This window comes from Bidens hawaiensis, unplaced genomic scaffold, assembly GCF_021521415.1.
Source record: "Bidens hawaiensis isolate Kalapana, Puna unplaced genomic scaffold, B.hawaiensis_p1.1 tig00000888_1, whole genome shotgun sequence".
NCBI lineage: Eukaryota > Viridiplantae > Streptophyta > Magnoliopsida > Asterales > Asteraceae > Bidens > Bidens hawaiensis.
Window position 1 is genome coordinate 3,030,105 of NW_027491051.1, and position 24,839 is coordinate 3,054,943.

Below are 24,839 nucleotides of genomic sequence, written 5' to 3' on the forward strand. Positions count from 1 at the left end.
TCGGACGTGAATGAATCACTTAACAAGTGTTTGATTATCTGTTACAATCATTTAAGTTCAACAAGTGTTTGTTTATCAGGTGTTTTTGGTGCAATTTTGTTTGTTGGGTGGTTTTTTGGGAGGCTTAGTGTTCCTATAGTTTTTTTCGAAAAAGGGGGGGGGGGGGTTGTAATGTTGTGGTTTGGCTAGAAAGAGGCACCTCGACTTAAAAACAAAAATTAGGAAAGCAGTTTATCTCTACAAAAATTAGTAGTGCAGGTTCATGTTATTATTATTATTTTCTTTAGCTCTATCTTTTTCCGACCTTTCGTTTTCTTCTTATTATTCATATTCATTCCGGTGGTACTACTGAGGTTTGGAAGAACCATGGTGGTCGATGATAATGTATTTCAAATTATATGTTAACAAATAATCAGCCGATAATATATTTATAAACAATAAACCAAAAAAAAAAGGGTTTCTATATGGAGATCAATATTCACTTGAGATTTTTACCTAACTTAGTGAAAGTTGATTGGTAGTTAATTAAGGCGGTTATAATATGACCGTTGCGTTGGGTAACTTGGTTTAAAAGTTACACGCGCGTCGCAATTAAAATTGATTATTTTTTACAAGCTATGGACGTTTATATGTAATTTGAATTCACTACCTAAATTGACGAGTGTCGGGCTCTAGAGCACAACTTGGTTTAAAAGTTATATCCGTGTGAAGAAACAATCTCAATTTGTTAAAAGTTCGGGGCTTGTTTTGTAAAGTTTATTTTAGTATGTTTTTGTTGGTATGGTAAGAGTATTATGAGTTATGTAGTTTCTTTGATTAGGTTGTCTTGTTTTCCAAGTTAAGATTTTAGTATAGATGGTTGACTAGGGTTTATTGTTATGGTGTTGTCCCAAGTATCATCAAATGCCTGATCCGCCTTGGCCAACAAGTATTAACTATAGGTTTATAATTTTGCAAATTTTGTCTTAAATCAATCCTGGCTCATTCTATTTTTTTTTCTTTTGTTTAGTTTAACCCATCTTGACCTATTCCACCTTTTTTCTTATACCCAAAATAACCCATGAGGTTTTATAATGACCCAAATGGTCACATTTGCCGGAACACACGTCATCCATTACCATACGTCGGTACACGCGTAAGCCAATACACACATAAGTTGTAGCCGGACTTCGGTAAGCATAAAAAACATTATCAAGGGCCTCTACATGCGTAACATGTGACTGGACAACAGTATGCGCATGACCCAGTGCCGGTACGTCTTTTTATAATACATAGTTAACCGCTATTTAAAAAAGTAAATTTTAAGTTAACCTAACTTTCTTTTTTAAATAACCCATCCTAACCCAAGTTCATTCCGATCCATCCATCTTGCTACCTTTGTATGTACTATACGTATATATAAAACTAAAAATAAATTGGGTTCGTGCGAACCGAAACCCATATGCATACCTAACTCCGACTAGCCGTTCTTGACTTGTCATATGATGGTGTTTTGTTATCATCACCAACATGGTGAGGAAAATGATGTTAGAAGCTGCCTATTTTCTGTCTTACTCCTAACTATTAACATTTCAAATTTCAATAAACATGAAATACTTTCTTTGCTCATTCAAGATAAATTAGAATACTTGGTCTGTAAATCTATCTTTGTGTACCAATAATTATTAGAAGATAACATCAATTTCGTTTTCGGTTAAAGTTTATATCATACTGTTTGTATAACCAATAATCTGCGTATCCTCTCAGAGCATTCTTTGAATCGCTTCTTAACAAATTTCAATCTTGTGCAGCTATCAACAATTACCTTAACTTATAGCTCTACATACTCGATCTCAATCTGCATACGTCGCTCAATGAAATTTACATGGTCAAAAAGATAGTTGACTTTCCATGTCACGGTCAACATTTCTCAGCATCAATCCGTTCAATCACTCGACGAGCCTCTTCCTCTGTGGCTGGAACAACACTTCGGATCTTACTGTTTGTCGTGCCATCTGAGTTTGTTGTAAATGTGAAGTAGAACTTGTTGGACACCTTGCAAAAAATACAACAAATCATCAACCGTTCGTGTTTTAAAAGTCATTATTTAATATGAAATCATAATAATAATAAGATAATCAACTATTTACATGCTTACCTCTGCAGTTCTTAGCTCGGGCCGAGTCACATGAGCCACAACTTCTATGTTTATCAAAGGTTCCTCAGGATTCTCGAGTTCAGTGAACAAAACACATGACTTGAACCGCAAAAAGTTTCCAACGTCCACCTAGTACCAAAAAATCAAATTGTTGTTTAGACATTTAAAGCAAAACGTACAAGTGCCTTATGCAATTCTTGTAGTTCTTAACATAATATTGGTCCTCACACACACATTATTGATACTAAATCATCCATAAACAAGAAACAGAGATACTCACAGGTTTCAAGAAATCAACATGATCAGCCTCAAGAAAAACCGGAGCACTACCAGCAAACGCGTACGCAGTCGCAAACGCCAACTCAAAAGCTCTCCTCATCAAAAACCCTCCAAATATTCTCCCATGTGTATTCCTTTGTTGTGGCATACACACCAATGAGTTTTGCAAGCAGGTATCTTGTATAAGAATACTATCTCTGTCTGCTAAAGCAGGCATATCAATGAACACGCGTCCTTCTGCCAACAACGCGTTTAATCTCTCGGTTTCCTTAATATTATCAAACTCCTTCTTTTGTTGCTGTCTTTTCTCTTTCCATAATTTGTTCCTCTCATCAGCTTCTTTCCATAACAATTTCTCTTTTTCGGTCTCCGGTGTGATTTGGTTTAATGTTGCGGATTTGCCCGTTTTGGAATCACGACCCACGAAAGTGAAGTTTGCAACTAGAGCTTGTGAGTCTTGATGATCGGATGTTTCTGTAGATTAATAGAAATGTTATATGTTTATGAGGGTATTTGCGTGACTGCGTCTTGGTTTTAAAAATACTATTAGTACAAATAAAAACTAAAATATATTTGTAACAAACACACGGTGCAGAATTTATAAACTAACGAATTAAATTTTGGGCTATAATTGTACACATTAAAAAAAATTGAACTTTCATTTGACCCAACCAACAAAAAACAGTCATGAACTTTTCAAAAAAAAAAAAACAGTCATGAGCGAGCCGCATGCCAAGCCGAACTTGGCTCGGCTCTGCTCGTTTACAGACTGAGCCGGCTGGTTTGAGCGAGCTTTCCTCAAGCTCTTTTTGAAAGAGCTTCTAGTTAGCGGCGAGCGTTTTGAGCAATCATTACTATATAACCAGCTAGAACTAAACTGAAAACAAATTCTAATTATCAAACAATAGCCAAACATCATTGTACCTTCAGTGGATTGAAGAACTTCTAGTTGAATCTCCATGGATGATCTCCCAACCCAAGTAACCGCTCCAACTATCTTCAAATCGGAGTCCACCAGAATCGGTCTTTTAATTACCATTTTGTCCACAGAAGCAGTCACCAGCAATAAAGACTCAGCCATACTAGGATGATTGAAGCAATGCTGCACAAATTCAACCACAAACAAAATGTTATAAATATTGTTCATGTTCTACCTACCTTATTCATGTCTCTCTTCTTTATCTGTTACCACTATAGTTTTCTCACCATTTTGTGTTATTAGTGCTATTGCGTTTTAGTACCTTCTGTTTTGTTGTTTCGATTCCTGTGTCACACTTTATGTTATCTAGATACTATACTTTTACATGTCAAGAAAAGGTTTTTGGAGCCAGAGGTCTGAGTGGGAGCAGCCTTAAGGTGTTCACGGTCTGGTTTCGACGATTTTCAGATCAAAGTATGAGTCAAGCCGTAATTAACAGTTTTTTACCATTGTGAACCAAAGCCAACCCGTTGAAAATACATATGGAACCAAACCAAACCGTTACCAACGATTCGTATGCGGCCTGGTTTCATGGTTGACACTTGACATGGACAGTTTTCGTATAAATTGCAAACTAAACCGTTCACTACGGATTAAATGTTTTAACCCAACCGACCGAAGGTTAACAACAAAAAACCAACAACAAAACCGAACAGATGACTAGTTTGCAGGGCTGGCAAAACATGTCTTATCGTGTTTAACAGGTTAGGAACAACGAGCCATGAATATGACTCGTTTAACTACTTTATGTCTCATGTCTATAACACAGTTTTAAGTTTTATGTACCAATAAGGAGCCTAGCCTACTAATTTCAATTATTTAAAAAATAGAAAAAAAATCATATATTATTAACAGGATTAATTGTGTCTTAAACAGGTGCCCAATTGACGGAGTCTACCAGTTTGGACAATTTCACTTTTTTAAACCAAACTCTGAGTGCCCCTACTTATCCTACCTCCACCCTCCCTAACCCTACTAATAGAGTGCTACTTTGTTTGTTTATTAAACATTGTGTAGTGCGGTGGCACCCCTACCACCTCCATTTCATAACCTAATCACACGGGTGCCAAAAAGGAAAGAGTCCCCTTGCACGCTAACTAGGGATGTGAGTCGCAAAGAGGTGTTTTTTCCAACCGATCACATTCACCCACTCACATAATTATATTAAAAAAAAAACATTAGATAATAATCATGTTAGTTAGTTAAACCGCTTCGCGTATTTATCCTCCAGTTTCACTTTTAGTTGAACCGTTGCACATAGCCTAAAATGCATTTCCTAATATGTTAAAAACTGCAAATAACCCGACCGAAAAACAGTAAAGGTACATACTTTAAACGAAATTGTCCCCGCGAGCGCGTCAAGATCCTCGAGCAACTTCCCGACCCGAATGCTATTCCACGGGTTCCGATACTGCTCCCGGAGAATATAATCGGACGAAAACGGGTACAAAATAGTCGTCCGGCTAAGAGACGGAGGTTTACTAGTAACGGAGCTGTCATCATTATTATTATTATTAAGACCTCCGGCAGCATGAGGGTTTTCAAAAATTATGGATCTTGCCTGCCAAAGAGCATTGGTGACCGGCGAATGGTACATGCCGGGCCATAGGCTGATGGGTTTCCGCAATGAGCTGCCGGCGTCAATGGCGGAGACGCCGTCCGGTGAGGATACGGTGGATGTGATTGGGATCGGGTCGGATGGTCCGGTGTGGGTTAACCGGGTGAGGATTTGGGGGTAATGGGATCTTGGGTTGGTCTTGTTTAAGGTTGAAATAGCGTATTTGAATCTTGATGATTTCATTTTATTGAGAGTGAATGTTTGGAGATAAAATTGTGAACAAGAAGAATGGAGTTTTGATTGGGTGGTTATTTGTAGGTGTGTGGGGTCTGCTATACTTTTGTTTAGGGAGGAGGTTCAACTTGTACCATAAAGGCTGTTTTAAAGGTAAATTGTATAAATTTTGGGTTTCGTAATACGAACCATCTACATATAACTGGTATGAATATTGACTATAAGACTGTTCTTCCGGTCTAACTTCGTATGTATTTAGCGTCCTATTTTCCTCCGGTCATATATGACATACACTTAGAAAAAATATAATGACAACGTATCATATTTAAAAAATAACTAGCGACTACTATTGTATTATATAAATATACAAACAAACCTGGTCAATATTTGGTAAGCCGAACTACTCGATATATGCATAGCCCGGCTCATGGTTCAGGTCTGGAAGTATATTCAAATTTGGTAAGCCCAACTGCTCCAGCTGATCGTTATATGCATAGCCTGATTGTATGTTTTGTGAATGCTCAATTCAATCAATTGTAATAAATCAAGTCTCGGACCGATAATCAAACACGATGTAAACAAATAACTCTTGTTTATATTAATCAGAAAATATAATTCAAAAAAATGATTACAAACCTTCCAACCTTAACTCGGTTACATCTTGTTCACCTTCTATAATGTTTAACCATAACTCGGTTTATATAGACGAACCTAACTTGCTAGTCTCAAATATAATAAAACCCTAAATGCAACCCCTAAACTCATTACATATTAATGAATCCTACGTGCCCAATAGGCCCAACCCGGTCCCCTACACGTGATGGGCCTATTAAGCTTAAAAAATTGAACTTTGAAACAATCCGTGGCAAAGAGCCCTATCCGCGATGAATATGGTACGAGGTTTGACTAATTTTATAGTAGCAGCCTAGCAGGTTGTTGGGTACCTTATCCGCCACAGAGAAACCTGTCCGTGGTAGATAAGGTACACACAACATACGACAAAACCACCCTATTCGCGAAATATAGCCCTCTCCCACAGACAGGATAATATTAGGTGTTCGTAGCATGACCCTATAGTTATCTTTTCCTCAAACGTCCTAATCCAACTACTTAATATTTCTGTATTGGCACACAGTTCTTGAATTCTAAAGTTTTTTAAGTCTAACAATAATAATAACAATTAACAAAAAAAAAAAAAAAAAACTAATCAGACGTCAGATAAGACCGCATTCTTCTCCCCTAAAAACAAACAATGAAGTCCGACACCCTTTAAAGCAATTAGTTATCTTACATTCTTTTCTTTTCTTTTTCTAGAAAGTTCATTCCTTGAATTTTAAAGTTTTTAAGTCTTTCTTTAACGATAATAATAAACCCATTTAAGAAGTTTCCTAGTCTTTCAAATTAACAAACAATGAACTCCGACAACCTTTGCAAAAACGTACCAAACCTCGTATCATCATTCATCGACACCTTCGTTGACTTCAGTGTCTCCGGAATATTCCTACCGGAACCACCATCTCCATCTCCACCCTTCTCCCAAACCACATACTCTCCACCTGACCGTCTGATCGCCGTCGGTGATCTCCACGGCGACCTTTCGAAATCCAAACAAGCTCTCCGTCTCGCCGGACTCATCGACGCTGATGACCGGTGGTCCGGCGGGTCATCCACTCTCCTACAAGTCGGAGATGTCTTCGACCGCGGTGGCCACGAACTCAAAAGCCTTTACTTCCTGGAGAAACTGAAACGACAAGCGGTTAAGGATGGTGGTAGTGTGATCACCATGAACGGGAATCATGAATGTTGATGGTGATTTCTACTGTTCCAAACCTTCTGGACTTGAAGAGTTTCGGAATTGGGCTCATTGTAGGTAAGAATAGGGTCGGTTTTCAGCTCTCTGCTGGTTTTTCGTATGTTATTGGTCGGTTTTCTTTTTGCTCGGATTTTGGTTACACGTTTCGAACTTGAAATTTTTTGACACGTAAAAAGTTAACCCAAGATAATGAAATTCAGTTGAAAATATTTGGGCATAGATTTTTTTCCTAAAATAATGAATTATGACCGTATATACAATAACATGCATTCAAACTGATTTGGTGCGGTTTAGATATATAGTTTTGTTCGGTATGGGACAAAACCAAAACTGAACGAGTTTTCTAGGTTTTTTGAAAAAATAAAACCTAAAACTCTAAAAGTGTTTATTGTTAGTTTGGGTATATTATTCCGGTTATATATTTTGGCATAAACCTTATGGGCCTGACGAAAATTAGGCCAATATAATGAATTTCGACCTAAAACTTTTGGCCTCGGCTTTTTGTTAATCACCTGATAATGAATTTTGGCATTAAATTTTTTCCGAAAGTCCATAAATACAATAATAAACGATCAAATAAATTTGGTACCACTTGGTTTAGTCCGGTTGAGTTTTGGAACGAGACATAACCAAATCTGTATCACAATTTTTAGTTTTAGAAAATAACAAATTCGAACTGCTGGTTATTAATTTCGTACTTTGGCTGTTCTTTCAGTTTGTTTTTATCGGTTACTTAGTTTTCGGTTCGGTTAATCTGTCTTTCACTCACCTGTAGGTAACAATATGAAACGATTATGCGATGGATTGACGAACCCTAAAGATATATTCGATGGGATTCCTTCAAGTTTCCCGGGAATTAAACAAGAATATTGGAGTGGTATCAGAGCTAGAATTGCTGCATTGAGACCTAAAGGCCCAATATCAACTAGATTCTTATCCAAGAACTTAACTGTTCTTGTAGTTGGTGAATCTGTGTTTGTTCATGGTGGGCTTTTACCAGAACATGTTGACTATGGTTTGGAACAGATTAACAATGATGTTAGAGACTGGATTACCGGGGTAAAAGATAACATATCTTCTGATTTAGTTAGAGCAAGAACTTCAGTTGTTTGGCTAAGGAAATTTTCAATGAAACATGTTGAAGATTGTGATTGTGATATGTTGGAACACGCGCTTGCAATGATTCCAGGCGCACGAAGGATGATCATGGGACATACTATTCAAACTAAGGGCATAAACACGGTTTGTGATGGAAAAGCCGTGCGGATTGATGTGGGTATGTCGAAAGGGTGCATTAACGGGTTGCCTGAGGTTTTAGAGATTATTGGGGATTCACATTTGAAAATCTTGTCATCAAATCCGGTTTATGATTCGGATCGACAAGATTTGGGAATTCAAGAGAGGCGCGACCAGGCGGAAATACAAGTTAAGGCTTGATTAGAAATCAAGATGAACACATTTATTACAAGAACTCTAACTTTGTTAGAATAGTTAATAAAGTAATGATCTTGATTGATTTATGTTGGATTTGAATTCACATTTATGGTATTTTTGGTAATATGATTCATAATAAATGATAAATATTTGCGTGTTATTTTCGTATTATTTGAATGGTTCCAAAATATTTTGTTTAAACTCATTTCGTGAATGAGAAAAGATTGATCAATGTATGCAAGAAACTAGAGGTGTCAACCGTGTTGGATTTAATCGTTGAATCTGAACACAAGTGACATATTTATAATTGTCAATGACGGTACCTTGACACGATTGAATCATGTAACTTGAACATCACATGTTTAATAAGTTAGCGCCACCCATGATATTGTTTGTCTCCGTTGCCACCCGTCGCCACTACCCGCTTAAGAAATATAGCTGGCAAAGCTATTTTGATATTTATTTTCTGCAACTCATTTTAACCCGAGTTCATGCATCCGTTTTCAGCTTAACCAAGTTGATAGTTTTTTTTAAAACAACTATGTAATTATTATTTCAGGGTCTGGAGTTCATTAGGCAGGTTAATCACGAATTTTTAAATTCACGAATTTTTAAGTTGAATGTAACTAAAGAATATATTAAAATACAAATGCATATTGAAACAATACTCATTTATCCTAAAAAGATCAGAAATAACACTAGTAACATGAGATTGCATTAGCATTTAATGGAAAGAAGTATAAAGTGAAAACAAAAATTTTAATTTAAACATTTATTAAGTGATTCATATAACTACTTTCAAACTATAGAATGAAAACAACAATTTCAGGGGTGTTTGGATGTGCTGATTACGACATACTCCTACACATGAATAATTAAACATAAATATCAACCATCTACACTGAAAATTAATCTTCAAAACAAATTTAAGATCCGTCTATAACACCAAAGTAAAGGCAGTAATATTTCCATGTAAATCCAAAATACGTGCACTAGTTTTCGACCTTCAAAGCTGATTATCTCGAGCATGATTACGTCTCGTTATAAATTTATGATTTCCCTTTTGAAGTTCTTCAAAATATATATAGTCGTCGAATTTCCGTCATGCTACTCGCATCCAACATCATAATCTGTTGATCTAATTCTTTGCAAGCTCTATATTTTACAGATAAAGACATGATTTACGTACATCCCGTCATTCCCGGACCTTACTTGAAATTCTTGATTAGTTTTATTCGATGACTATAATGATCTTTTGTACGACTTTTTATTTTGTCATTCTTTTTATAAAACTATTAGTCTTAAGCAGTGAGCTATCTTTTCCCCGAAAGTCCTAAATCCAGTTACTTAATATTTCTGTATTAGCACACCTTGTTTGAATTTAATTTAAAAGTGTGTTTAAGTCTTTAACAATAGTATATTATCATAACATAACAATAATTAACAATTAACAAAACATGATAAGATGGAGTACTATTCAAGACCACCACCTTCCCAGTCTTTCTTCTTCCCTGAAAACAAAAAAACAAACAATGAATTCCGACAACCTCTGCAAAAACATACCAAACCTCGTATCATCATTCATCAACACCTTCGTTGACTTCACCGTCTCCGGAATATTCCTACCGGACCCACCATCTCCTCCCTTCTCTCAAACCACATACTCTCCACCTGACCGTCTGATCGCCGTCGGTGATCTCCACGGAGACCTTTCGAAATCAAAACAAGCTCTCAGACTCGCCGGACTCATCGACGCTGATGACCGGTGGTCCGGCGGGTCTTCCACTCTCGTACAAGTGGGAGATGTCTTCGACCGGGGTGGCGAAGAGCTTAAAATCCTTTACTTCCTGGAGAAACTGAAACGACAAGCGGTTAAAGATGGTGGTAATGTGATCACCATGAATGGGAATCATGAACTCATGAATGTTGATTGTAATTTCTATGGTACGATACCATCGGGGTTCGAAGAGTTTCGAAACTGGGCTCGTTAGTATACCATAGGTAAATATTAATAACATGTTAATGTTAATGGGTCGGTTTTGGGCTCAAACCGAATTTTGGTTTTTTCGTATGGATTCAGTTGGGCTATTGGTAGGTTTTCAGTTAACATGTTAATGTAAGTGGGTTACTTTCGGGCTCAGAAAAAAAAAATAAGCTCAAAATAACTGGGTCCTGAAATACCACTAAATGGGTCTAGGTCAGGTCTCCGGGTCTAACCCGTTTGCGCATCCCTAATTAGTATTGTACTTTTGTCGGTTATTTCGTTTCGATCAATATGTTTTTTTCTCATCTTAGGTAACAATATGAAACGTGTATGCGATGGATTGGCGAACCCTAAAGATATATTCGATGGGATTCATTCGAGTTTCCCGAAAGTTAAAAAAGAATATTGGAGCAGACTCAGAGCAAGAGCTGCTGCATTGAGACCTAAAGGCCCAATATCAACTAGATTCTTATCCAAGAACTTAACTGTTCTTGTAGTTGGTGAATCTGTGTTTGTTCATGGTGGGCTTTTACCAGAACATGTTGATTACGGTTTGGAACAGATCAACAATGATGTTAGAGATTGGATTACCGGGGTAAACGATAACATATCTTCAAATATACTTAGAGCAAGCACTTCAGTTATTTGGTTGAGGAAATTTTCAATGGAACGTGCTGAAGATTGTGATTGCGATATGTTGGAACACGCTCTTGCAACGATTCCAGGCGTGCGTAGGATGATCATGGGGCACTCTATTCAAACTGGGGGCATAAATGCGATTTGTGATGGAAAAGCCGTGCGGATTGATGTGGGGATGTCGAAGGGGTGCATTAATGGGCTGCCAGAGGTTTTAGAGATTAGTGGGGGTTCACATATCCTGTCATCAAATCTGGTTTATGATTCGGATCGGCGAGATTTGGGGATTCAAGAGAAGCGTGAACGAGTGGAAATGCAAGTTATGGCATGATTTGATATCAACATGAACACATTTATTACAATAATTGTAAGTTGTAACTTTGTTATAATAGTTAATGAAGTTATGATCTTGATTGATTTATGTTGATTTGAATTCACATTTGTACTCATTTTTTTTGTAAAATGATTGATAATAAGGAATAAATATTTGCGTGTTATTTTTATATTATATGATAGTTCCAAAATGTTTTGTTTAAACACATTTGGTGAATGAAAAAAGATTGATCAATAGTGGTGTCAGTTGTGTCGGATTGAATTGTTGAATTGCAGAACTCACATATTTATTCTTGCCAATGACATTAACCATAACCTTGACACGCTTGAATTCATATACCTTGAACATCACATGTTGAACAGGTTGACAAGTTATAATCAAGTTGTACATGTGTTAAACTGGTTGTAAACAGGTTGATACGTAATACAATGGTTTAAAAGGGTCATAAAGAGGCGGGTCGACTGTTTGATTAAACGGGTTATAGACAGGCCAACATGAACATGTATGGATCTTTGAAAGCAATGTAAGTTGCAAGCAAATGCATATTGCAAATTCACAAACCAAAAGCAACTAGTGATGGGAAACAAGAGACCAGAAGCAATATGACAATATATTGAATCTTAACATTCATCCTCTTCTGCCAAAACCATTCTATTTAAAGGACTTGGGCCAAGCTTTCTCCTTCTCTTAGCATTTCTTTTCCTTATAACTTCCATTTCATTTCGCCTTCTTTCTTGCATCATCGCTTCCTCTTCGATCATGAACCTCCTCATCAAAACATCATCCGTTAACGATTTCCCTCTAAATATCCTCCGACCTCCCCCCGTGCTCAATCTTGGAGCCACGCGCTCTTGTATACAAGTTGGAAACGGTTTTGACCGTGGGTATGTGTTGCTTCTTCTAGGGGGCACCTCTGCTTGAAATACCTCGGTGTATGAAGATATAGGCACACATAGGCAAACACGTGTGAATGAGGTGGCAACCTTTAAAGAAGTCGACTTTCTAAGCTTTTGCCTATTCGGGGTGGTGTTTCTTGTTGTAGTAAACTTGTTAGATGTAGAAAGATTCTTCTTTAAAGTCGGGTTTGGTGATGGAGTCTCGGGAGATTTTGGATTTGTGGTTTTCCACAGGCTTGCGATCTCCATTGCTCTTTGATACCAAGGCTTCCTGTTACGTCGTTGGAACATAACCATGAGAACACAGTTTTAAACGAGTACATGTGAAAACTTCAATCTGTTTGTTGGTTGTTGTATAAATTTGGTTTGTTTTTATAGGATAATGATGTATACAAGAACGTACTTTCACACATGTACCGCGTACCTTTTTGTACACCATAAATCATTGTACTTGTAAAATGTGTTTCACCCTTTGAAAGTGGTGTTTAAAAATGTGTTACATGAATCAATATACCTGTGAAACTACGTTAACATGTTATGTTTAAAAGTTGTATTGTAATACGATTAACGCGTTGATTATTTATATTTTTTTATATATATGAAAAAAAGTATTAGTGGGCCAATCTTACCAAGCCCAATTCAGTCTAACTAGAAAATATTCCACGCGTTTTGACCCATTACCTAGCCCGTCCGACCAATCCGTATTGCAACCTATGGATCATAATAAGCCCATACGAGAGCAATTTGATCAAAAACTTATTTATGTTATGATGACTTATACTTTAAATTTGGAATAACAATTATGTCTAAAGTTGTCGTCTACAAAGCAAGATTCTTCAGAAAAGAAAAGCAATGCAAGCCCAAATGGGACCAGGTGGTGGTGGACAAAAGCATTATGCTGACCAGACCATTTGATCAATGTATGCCCATAATTTTATTAAGTGTCAAATCATGTAAAAACTTTGAATAATCTTCAAAATTCAATATGAATTTCTTTGTTAGAATCAAGTGATGATTCTAGTAACCTTAAACATGTTGTATTGATAACTTATATTTCCAAATGGACCATATATGTCACACACAACATGCGGTGGACACGCATGTCCTTCAAGGGGTTAAAGGCAGAAAAAGACGAGTGACAAACATGCACATAGAAGAATCATGATGAGAAACATAAACATAGTACATATACCTAGTGGTTGGAGAGTTGTTGATCTTGGGATCCTGCATGAACAAATGAGCAATGATGTGCATGAAAGTGATGGATATGGTGGAGGAGAATGAGAGTAAATATGAAGGGAGTTCATGTACATTACAAATGATGATGAGGCTTTTTGGTAGCTAAAATGATGGATAATGGTTGTCAAATACACTCTTTTCTTTATTGAGACTTCATACCCCTCACACCTTTTGCTTTGCCAGTGGCAGGCATGATTCCTACTGTGTGAGAGAGAGTTCAAATTTCAAAGGCAAAGTTGGGTTTCTTGCTTGTTATTGAAATTACCAAAAAGCCCCTAATAAACTATCTTTTTTTTTTTTTTTTTGAACATGTATATCATATTCTATAAGATTTTTAGATCTAGATGTTGATATGTGATGAATGCCCACAAAATCACTTTTAGATCACACACCATGTAATAATCTTGAGTTCCCACTTTTGTATAATGATGTTCGGGCTTGTCACTTTAATAAACACAACTTAATGGTGGATCAACATGCATTAACACGGATCTAATCATGTCATTTTTTTATCTTCATTTTTTCTAGTCATGCTTTTTACTAGGTAACTAATAAAACGACCATTGAAACTAGATGTATATTTTTTGCATTGTTGTTATGCCAAATTTCATATTAAATATTGAGGGTATTTGATCATAAAGTTATGAGCTTTTATTAAATTATCATATAAATCTTTTTACTTTATTCTTGCATAATTATATAGTTTTTCTTCTCTCTTCCTAATTTTAAACGAGGATTCAAACTTAAACTTACATGTTACAAGAGTATTTCTTGAAAACGCACCATGCTTCATTTTCTTGTATTGTTATTATTATGCTCAATTTGCTTATTAGCATTCAGGGTACTTGTCAATATCATAAATCTTCTGCATACTTGTAGCATTTTATCCTCGTTTTTTTTTTCTAATTATACTTGTATTTCGCAACAAATAACACGTCGCTTCCAACAAATATTATCATATGAAAATTTTACCAATTCACATGTAAATCGGCTTTATTATATACAACTTTTCAAAACTTAACCAGAAATTCAGTGCACTTTATTAATGATGTATAAATCCTTTTTTTGTTTATTAAGTTTATGATTTTTTTCACACTAAAACAATAAAAGTCATTTTTAATTTACATGGTTAAGTATTTAACTTAAATACAAAGAACTTTTGTTAATTTCAGAATTTAAAGATTAGATCATGTATTATCCAGAGACTTAACAAATATTTCTTTTATACAATTGGCTAGTATCAAATATTTATTATTTTTATTGGGATGGGAACATAATGATTAGAGCTACCTTCTTTACATAAAATAGTTTTGATCAGGACTTGTTGCTATATCTATTTCACTAAAAAAGGTCTTTTATCACCCAAATGAAGGCCCATACAGCATATTAGTTATAACCACCTACTTCAAATCTTAAAGCTAACCAACAACCATAAGAATTGATGAAACATGTCCGTACTGTTAAACAGGACCACAACTGGTCCTAATTCACAAGGATTGAAGTTTGTAGAAGAAAAGGGTGACAAAAGAACCAAAAAGAGGTTTGATATAATTTGAAATACGTGGTTCTATTTTATCATGTATAACCACCATGTGACCCGCTAAGCCGAATAATCAAAATCGGGCCAGGTCAACCCAAATTAGGTAAGCAAACCTGAAGTCCGCATATTATGGGCGGCAATCATGACTCATTCTTAAAGAATTTGTTGACTTGGGACAAAAATAATTTGCGCATGTTTAAGTTTGAATGTGCCCTGCTTGCGGTGCGCGCATATAATGTATATATGTGTGAACCCTCGGGTGGGCAAAAGTAAAATTGCACTAATTTTGACGTTATTTTACTAATTTTGCGAAAATAACGTTAAAAGTGATGGAAGGTTAATCAGGCATCATGTGATGGCGTTGATAGCCGAAAGACAAGGGTACATGCACCAATTAGCCGGCGTCTCGATGATTGAGTGCTATGTGCCTTATGTAATATGTCCAAGGCTTGATGCAAAACTACTATCGAGCCGGGGGTCTCACCGGAAGCAGCCTCTCTATCCCCATGGGGTAGAGGTAAGGCTGTCTACATCTTACCCTCCTCAGACCCTACCATAGCTTTGCTATTGGTGGGATATACTGAGTACGATGATGATGATGATGATGATGATGATGTTTAAGTTTGAATCAACTCAAATTAGATGATGGATCGGTTTAGGTCTACTCAAGTTAGATAATTGGTCTATCTAGGTCTACTCATATTATACAATGGGTTAAAACGGGCCATTGTTATAAAAATGGTTAACTTAAAATATGTTCAAATGGGTCAACACCGCACATGATATTGTTTTGTCTTTTGCCACTCGTCGCCACGAGCCGCTTATGAAAATATAGCGGGTGAATCTATTTAGATTTTTTTTTTCTACAACTCGTTTCAACCTTGTATATATTAGTCGCATCTTTTTTCAGCTTAACAACATTGATACTTTTTAAACAACCTTGTTTACCCAGATTTCTTTTGCTCGATACTTGTTTGGACCCAAACCAGTTTTAACCTGTCACCCAACCCAAGTTCATTATGGTAAAAGCCCGTTTCACCATAACTAAATTGATGCGTTTTTAAGTCAAACCCCTTTTTGACCTGATTTTATTTTGCTTGAAACTTGGTTTCACCCGAGCCCATTTTGGTCAAAATCATTTTCAACTGAACCAAATTGATATGTTTGTAAACTAGCCCGTTTGACTCGGATTTATTTTGCTCGAAACTTGTTTTGATCCATCACCTAGCCCTAGTTCATTTTGGTCAAAAGTCAAAACCAGTTTTCACCTTAAACCAAATTGTAAAGATTTTAGAACATCCTGTTTTGACCCGGAATTATTTTGCTTGAAACTTGTTTTGATCCAAGCCCATTTTGAACCGTCGCCCAACCCAAGTTCATTTTGGTCAAACCCATTTTTTACCTAAACCAAATTCATACTTTTTAAAACAACCCATTTTGACCTGGACTAATTTTGCTCAGAAGTCATTTCAACCCGGGTCTATTTTGGTTAGAACCCGAACCAAATTTATACTTATTAAAACAACCTATTTCACCAGACTCATTTTGCTTGGAACTTGTTTGACCCAAACCCAGCCCGACTCACCTGTTTTGTGAGGCTTATCGCATAAGAACGCATCTCAAACGGGCCGGTTTCACAACACCAAAAGAGATCTCAAACAATGATTCTAGCATTTATAATATCAGTTGCAGATCTTTATTATCCTTTCAAGAAATGAAGCAGCAAAAAAGTTCCAAACACAAGGAAAATGGTTCGCCAAGGTTGTCATCAGGCTTCAAATCTGGGTGCTTGTGGTCCATGTTCCTTGAACACTGGGGTGTTTGGTAACATGTCTAGTCTTCAGCTTCACCACCTTTCTTCCCAGAGAATTTCTAAGCCTAGTGGCACAAAGCTGTACTTCTTCTGGAGTCATGTTCATCACAGATACAACCCGTTCGTTTTTGTTCTCTGCATAGGTTAATCAAACCAATAAATTTCCAGTAACAAGCAAAGAAAATAAAGGATGTTGACCACAGTTAAAAGAGTATGTAATCTTACTATACAATCCTTTCAAATAAGGATGTTGACCACGGTTAAGCTCGGTAACCACCTCCAACTGAGGGTTGGCTTCCTTAAATGATGGCAATTCAGATTCCATAAAAGCCCTGCACATCAAATAAAAAAACTGTTAAATTTATCAAATTTATGTATACATGCGCGCACGCACACACACATACCTGACACCTCTACTACTTCCACCCCAATTACAGTAGCTGACTATCAGCTTCTGAAGCTGCCAAACACCTCGTTGTGACATCTGTCAAAGATCAAGTATCAGACTGATGAACTTTGAATTAAAATTTGATGCAAACGGATAGCCTTTGATTTACAATGGCATAGCCCCCATGTGTAACAAAATGTACGTAAAACTAGCGATAGTAACACATTTATTCCAATGCATCATTATATCAAGTATGAGTATACGCAAGTGTATTCTTGAGTGTACGCACGTGTACGAAAATACAAATTGGTACATGTAAACAGCTATGAAATTTACAATTTCAACAAAAACTTCCAACAGACATACTACTTGAAAGAAAGCATCAAAAGATTATTGTTTCAACTTTCAAGTATGTTTCGTTCATTGGGGCATTTCATCGAACACTTGGTGTGCAGTTTCAACACCATCAAATTAAAAAGGCTTTTAGGCAGATCAAATGTACAGAAATCCTAAAACAAACAGACATTTGAACATAACCCTAAATTAACATGAAATTAGTACTAGTGATTGAACGCAACAAACCCTAAAAGCTGAAGCATATTACAATTGGAAAGCAACAAAGCCCTTTGAAGATTAGAAGGAAGCGAAACCCAGATATCAAAATGTGAAGCTTAGGGTTACAGAATTATCTTACTTGAAGATGTAGAACGTACAAGAACTGATGCTATACGAGAACACCGGGCTTGCAGAGATTTTGGGATGGATGTACAACAAAACCGGTTCGGGTTATAAGCCGAGTCCGGTTTATCAACAGGTGACCAAACTCGGTTTAGGAGAGAAAATGTTCTAACCTAATAAATCGATTCAGTTCGGGTTATACATCGGTGTGGGGGCAAAAACACTAGTTTAAGGTCGGGTCCATAACAATTTCAGCGATTGCGAGTTGCGACTACTAACGGTGTACAAACCTACGGATTCGATTGAGTTCAAATTGGTTTTGCCCAGACCCTTTTTTTTTGGTGAAGTGGACCGGGTCACAAATTAGTTTACCGGTCACTACCGGTTTTTTTTTGTGCACCACTACTAAGTAAGATTTTGAGAGGAAAAAAACAGGTTGGGCATGTTTGGTTTCTGTTTTAAAATTAGACAAAAATAAATAAAAAAATATAGAATAAACTGTTATTTTCGTCTCAAATATTAAAAACTGTTGTTATTTTCATCACTTTCTTCAAAGCTCAACCCCCAAAGTCTTCTTATGTTATGACCTTTGGAGGATAAAAGGTAAAGATGGAGTTAATAAAAAGATGGATATAACTTATTTATTTACTTGATTATAGATGAATAGGCGGGGACATATATACAAATTAAAAAAGTAAATTTGGAAATGATTTTTATTTGTTAGTGACGGTATTTTGCTAATTTTACTATAAATTAACAGATTACAGTTAATGAAATTAGTAAGTTAAATCGTAATGGCAAGAAAATTAAACCCTTAGGCTAGCCAAATGCATAACAAAAAAGAACAATAAAATCGAATGATAGTGACCAAACCAAATAAGTTAATGTACCCCTAATTATCTATATAGTATAATTAAAAAGTTTAGTATCACAAAATATTTTTTTTAAATATTTTATTAGTTTTGTTTTGTTATTATGCATATCATTGTGATGATAAACAATTGTGGTGACTTGATGAGTTGATTGGTGCTAAGTTTGTTAGTGCATGAGAAGAATTTAGAATGAAGTTGCATGTAGGTTCGAAACTTCGATTCAAACATTCCAAAATTTCTTCGTCTTTCTTTGAACAATTTTTTTATTTCTTTCTTTTAATCATTTTATGTATTTTTTTGTTTAAATATGTTAATATAAATAAAAGTTCTAGTGCCGCAAGTACCCCATTGGGCCACTAGGCGGCATCTTATTGGCGCACGATATCTTTTTGTTTTATTTTAGTTCGGTACTGTAATGAACGTGACGGAAATCGACCGAATTCTCGTAGACTCGTGCGTTTTGTTTTAGTTTTAGTATTGTAACGAACGTAACGAAAACCGACAAAATGCCAATTTTTTCGGTACCGTAACGAACATGACAGATACCGACCGAATTTGGGCACTCTAACGGCCTTATCGTCCGGGATCAACAATATTCGGGTTTTACCAACGCTCGAGTTTTACCAATCGAATTCACCCTATTGGTCCACCTCATTTTTTATAATTTTTTGTTCTATTTTTGGTTTTTACAATAAAGCACGTAATTGAAACCGGGATCAACAATATTCGGGTTTTACCAACGCTCTAGTTGTTTCCTATGTGGCGAATTTTGTAAACATCTTTTTCTGTTATAGAGATATAAAAATGTTTGATTATAATAATAAACATTTTAATAAGATGAGTTGGTGTTTTCTATAAAAACTTGATAGTTAAGTTATTCTTTTATTTAGAAAAAAATGGATAAATGACAACCTTAGGATAAATTTATTCTAACTTGAGGGCTTTGTTAGACGATCACTTAACAACTAAAAATTTAAAAACCGGGCTGAATTACAACATGCCATATCGCCAAGAGGCCATCCCTGTTACCTTCCTTTACAACTGTTGTATAAAAATTAGACAAAACGCGTCCCTCTTGCATTGCCAACATAAAGTATATAACCAAACTTCTATGTTCGTCAAATCTAGTTTGGGAAATTGGTTGTTCTCCGGTTAACAATTCAACTAAAACAACTCCAAAACTATAAACATCACTCTTTTCGGTAAATTGGCTAGAGCGAAAGTACTCAGGATCTAAGTAGCCAAATGTACCTTTGACTGCGGTAGTCAAGTGAGTTTGATCTATTGATACAAATCTTGAAGTTCCAAAATCAGAAATTTTCGCTCTGTATTTGTCATCCAAAAGTATATTGGTTGTTTTGATGTGTCTATGGTATATTGGAATGGACGTTGCTGAATGCAAGTACGCTAGTGCTCCTGCAACTTCTGTAGCGATTTGTAATCTCATGTTTAAAGAAAGTGGGAAATCGTTAGTTCCTTTGTGAAGACAATCATACAAAGTACCATTTGAAACGAACTCTGAAACAAGCAGAGGAACCTCCGTTTCTAAGCGACATCCTAATAATTTAACCACATTTCTATGATTGACTTTTGATAGAATAACAACTTCATTGATAAAGTGCTCCAATTGGATTTCATCAACTATTTTTGATTTCTTGACGGCTACAATCCTTCAATCCACCAACATCCCTTTATAGACTGTACCTTGACCTCCACGGCCAAGAATTCTATTATCATTAAAGTTGTCAGTGGCCTTCTCCAACTCACATGACGTAAAAAGTATGGTTTTATTGACTAAAGATGGGTCGGCTTCTTGTTGTTGTTTTAAAAGTAATCCACCGTTACGTTTAAAGAACCTCTTTCTTTGTCTCGCAAGTTTTCTTTTCTTGATCTCTTTGTATAATACATAGATGGCTGATACAAGAAAAGTGACACCCATGCTTATGCTAACACCTGTATGAGAAGCCCAACACCAAAAGTTCTTAATTAAGTAGTTTTACCACTTACGAGAAATATTAGATTTATCTTTGTATATTTCTAAAACGCACATTAATAAATGGTAAAAAGATACCAAAAGGTAAAAAATGATGCAGAAAAAAAACAATCACATACTAATAGTGTAGAATTTACCAGTTATATATATGGCTTTATATCTATAAACCCAATGTAATGGCCCCGATTTGATTAGATTGGCCCGTAAATGTTAAATTAACTCTTTTAAAAGACATGTATATCCGAATTTGATAATTTTAAACTGCATATGAATTTCATATTTGTAAAATCAGAATTCGAATTCGGAATTTGTGAAATTTAAATAAAAGAAGAATTCAAATACAGTAAACTGAAAAATAGTTTGAAAATTTGGAAAATGCATAATACGATTTTTTTTCCTTTTAACAGCTAACACATTACACACACGTATAATAAGTGTATAACGTATTATTCCTAATAGTAAATGTAACACATGTTTTTTTTTTTTTTTTTTTCTCAATATAGGAATGGACAACTTTTCAACACATGTTGATGATATCCATACCCTATGCTAATAGCACTTTTGCAAAGAATTTAGCTAGGTTGAAAAATAAAATAATACTGTACCTAGAATAATGCTTAGGGTTGATTTGCTTTTATGGTTGTCCAGAGAGAGTGTCGAAATCATTAGATTCACAAGTGAAGTTCCATCTGGTAAATAAGCCATTAACTCCAAATATTGGGGCATTGTAACATACACCTCCACTATTCTTGCACCTTGCACACTCTTCGGTCTCGATATACTTCTCTAAGAAGAGAAAACCACACGTTAAATTTTTTAAACACAAACACACATGAAAATCCTTAAGTATAGATCGAGCTACTTACCCTCGCAACCATTTTTTAAATACGGGTTTCCATGGACATCGATGAGTCCATTGAATTACCATTACTTGTATCGATTACAAGGCTGGCCGGAGGATAATGACAACGTACTTTTTTACGGTCACCATCTGATAGGGTCCAAAGTAGTGATACAGGAACATAAGAGTCGTCCTCAAAGTACGAAACTTTATCCACCAAAAAGGCAGACCTGCAAGCTCTATCTTCTCCAAGCCAGTGAGATTCATGCTGTACGACTTGAGATGATAAGGAATTGTTGTTTGGCAACAACTAATGCCAAAAAACTTGTTTCTTTCGCTGAAAGTGTTGCCAACCACTGTGAACACACTCCCATGATAAAGCGTTTCCACACCCCTTAAAAACAAACTTATTTTGTGATCTGGAATAAAAGAAGGGGCTTCTACCAAGATCTATGCTGTTGGTGTGACTACAATCGGATATCATTGGCATATTTACGGTGAGTGTTTGATTTGACAAGTCAATACTCAAAACTTGGAGCTGGTTAAGTGCAGGGTCAGAGAGAATGAGAGATATGGCGTGGAGGAGTCGCAATCAACGGTGTACCTTTTGTTGGCAGAACATTTTGCTCCGATTCCAAAAGGGAATGGAATCCACACATATCATCGCAACCCTTCTTGGCGTAATTTAGAGCCGTTGTTGATGTGTCTATTGATGTTAAATAAAGTAAGAAGAGAAACTTGTGAACTTGATTACACTTGTTCATCTTTGTTAAAAACATACTAAGATAATTGGCATAATAAATAAAATGTATAGATGTGCTTGATTATAAATATAATATTACAATGGCTAGTGTGAATTGTGATTAAGGGAACATGCATACTATGAAACACGCCGGAGACTCTGGTCTACGCGTGAATGGAATCATCGAATTTTGTAATTGACTTTTGTCATTTTCTATATATGTTCGTTACCAGCTTTTGGAAAATTGGAACTATTAATTTTACCCTCGTCGGTGTTCGTCTAAACTTTGTATTAAAAAAATACAACTAAAAACACATGTAAATTTTATATTGTGAGTAAGCACCACTTTCCTTTTCTTTTCAACGGAATTTACATTATCAAATTCCCAATTACTCATCTTTTGTTATCGTGTATAAAACACATATTAAAAGAATAATAATAAAAGATATGATTAACTACCATTTTCAAAGAAATAAAGTTGTGGTCTTATCTTATCCCTTTGAATCATTCTTTTTAGTTTTCATACCTTTAGTTACTCCCATCTTGTTTTTAAATAAATACCTTAAAGTTTTAATAATAAAATATTTTACATTCACGCCTTAAACACACTGTTGGAGATTTGCGTAGATTTCGGTGGTAACTGATGTTATTTTGGTGTGCTGTAATAGGTGGGAGGCATAGATTTGAAGCTCTGTTTATGTCTCGTTCTTGTGGATGTATACGTTGGTTTAACTCCTTGCTAATATGCTAATAAAAATAAAATTTTTAGCCGGTCATTGAAAAAAAAAAAACATAATTAGGACAAGCATTGCTACGTGTAACTTATATACAGTTAGCAGAGCTCAATTAAAGAAAGGGATAACGATTAACGGAGAGCGAAACATGATCCATGTGAGTTTCTAGCCCCATTCCTTGTTAAGTTTTCGGGGCTGTGTGCATACTCAATGTGATTAGTTAATACACTTACCTTAAGTGGTAAGTGTATGCCTTGTATGATTATGTATAAATAAATGCTTGACGGTGTGTGAACGATCTTCGGATATTACACGTACCGCCAAGTGTAGTTAAAGATATGATTGTTATGTATGTATGTATGTATGTATGTATGTATGAAAGTTATGATTATGAATGTGTAGACAAGTATGGTATGGTTGTATTGAAGAAAAGGAACCGGGCCCTAACAATACTCGAGGCAGAAAACGGAACCGAGCCCTAATAATTCTCGAGGCAGAAAGAGAACCGGATCCTAATAATACTCGAGGCATAAAAGGGAACCGAGCCCTAATAATACTCGAGGCAGAAAGGGAACCAGGCCCTGATAATACTCGAGGCAGTAGGGCAAAATGCTCTTTAAAACTTAGAATTATGTAAAGTAAGGTTTAATTTAAAGGTATGAAAGAAAAGAAAAGAAAGAAAGAAAGAAAGTATATGATAATATATGTATAAAAGGAAGGTAAGTAGGTTATATAATATGTATCTTCGGGTGCGTATGTATAAAGATGTGAACGTATTGTATGTTATCTGATTAACTAGAACTCACTCAGCGTAGCAGACTTTTAGTATGCACGCAGGTGAGTAGTTAGAAGCAGCTCACTTGGCGTGGGCACATGGCATGGAAGGGAAGAGACTGGCATCTCATGGAAGATTGTTATGTTTTATGTTAACGTTTCTAAATTTGAAAGATAAAATGTTGTTTTAGACAAGTTATGAATTATTATGTAACGTTTTATGAAATATTTAATATTCCGTGAAAGTTTTATTTAACTCTGATGTTTAGAACTGTGTTTATGAGTAAATCCAACGTACAAAGTAGTGCACCGGTAACATGGCCTTACACAATCAAAATATAGACGAATTACAATTTAATAACTGATAAAAAATCCATCAACTAAACCAATCTAAATCAACCATTTTAGGGCGAGTTAGAATTGAACTGCTTTGGTTTACGATTTAAAAAACCAGATTTTACAGTTTGGTTTTTGGTTTAGACTTTAGAATACTTGAAGGTTGTCATGGGATTGAGAAAGGCTACTGCGTTTTCTTGAAAAGAGAGATCGGATTTTGTTTTATTACTTGGTAATCGTTTTTGTTGTTTTACAATTGAAACAAGAATACACTTTAAATAGGTAAAGAGCAAGCCTATACATGGAAATAGAATAATATAAAAAGAGAAGATCCCTTTGATTATGATTCCAATGGTCCATAATTGTTTGATGTAAAAATCTTCGACTGTAGAAAGTTCCATAATTTTGTTATTTCTAATACTCCCTCTCAAGTTGAGTAGTGGGATTTCCGATGCTCAACTTACCAAGACAATCACCGAAGATCCTCCCGTTGATGGATTTTGTTAACATATCTGCTAGTTGGTCTTATGATCGAACGAAAGGTAGATATATAATCTCTGTTTCAAGTTTTTCTTTAATGATATGTCTGTCAACCTCCACGTGCT

At 35.7% G+C, this 24,839-nt stretch overlaps 3 protein-coding genes and 2 pseudogenes across 5 annotated transcripts in view; 2 read left to right on the forward strand and 3 right to left on the reverse strand.

Annotated features, from left to right (window-relative positions):
• Nucleotides 1–1,725: 1,725 nt before the first annotated feature.
• Nucleotides 1,726–24,839, reverse strand: part of LOC143544069 (acyl-coenzyme A thioesterase 4, mitochondrial-like) — a 135,554-nt gene continuing 112,440 nt past the window's right edge. Inside the window, exons 1-5 of one of the 2 annotated variants that reach the window (XM_077036233.1) lie at nt 4,726–5,200; nt 3,341–3,518; nt 2,418–2,890; nt 2,138–2,266; nt 1,726–2,034 (exon numbers count right to left, since the gene is read on the reverse strand). In XM_077036233.1, coding sequence (XP_076892348.1) covers nt 1,900–2,034; nt 2,138–2,266; nt 2,418–2,890; nt 3,341–3,518; nt 4,726–5,196 — 1,386 coding nt within the window. In that variant the 5' untranslated portion in view covers nt 5,197–5,200 and the 3' untranslated portion in view covers nt 1,726–1,899. Of the gene's footprint in view, nt 2,035–2,137; nt 2,267–2,417; nt 2,891–3,340; nt 3,519–4,725; nt 5,201–24,839 lie in introns of those variants that run through there. The other variant, XM_077036239.1, reaches the window with a different exon arrangement.
• Nucleotides 6,599–8,599, forward strand: LOC143543733 (shewanella-like protein phosphatase 2 pseudogene; annotated as a pseudogene).
• On the forward strand, nt 9,760–11,525 carry LOC143544047 (shewanella-like protein phosphatase 2; annotated as a pseudogene). The gene is made up of 2 exons (XR_013137186.1): nt 9,760–10,435; nt 10,730–11,525. The product of XR_013137186.1 is annotated as a shewanella-like protein phosphatase 2 (transcript).
• Nucleotides 16,690–18,087, reverse strand: LOC143544058 (large ribosomal subunit protein mL43-like). Its single transcript, XM_077036229.1, has 4 exons — nt 17,959–18,087; nt 17,281–17,360; nt 17,102–17,208; nt 16,690–17,011 (listed from the first exon to the last, which is right to left on the reverse strand). The coding sequence occupies exons 2-4, from the start codon at nt 17,358–17,360 to the stop codon at nt 16,839–16,841; spliced, it is 360 nt and encodes a 119-aa protein (XP_076892344.1). The 5' UTR covers nt 17,959–18,087; the 3' UTR covers nt 16,690–16,838.
• On the reverse strand, nt 19,788–21,685 carry LOC143543743 (wall-associated receptor kinase-like 2). Its single transcript, XM_077035999.1, has 4 exons — nt 21,674–21,685; nt 21,413–21,593; nt 20,519–20,767; nt 19,788–20,371 (listed from the first exon to the last, which is right to left on the reverse strand). Exons 1-4 carry the CDS (start codon nt 21,683–21,685, stop codon nt 19,788–19,790), a joined length of 1,026 nt encoding a protein of 341 aa, XP_076892114.1.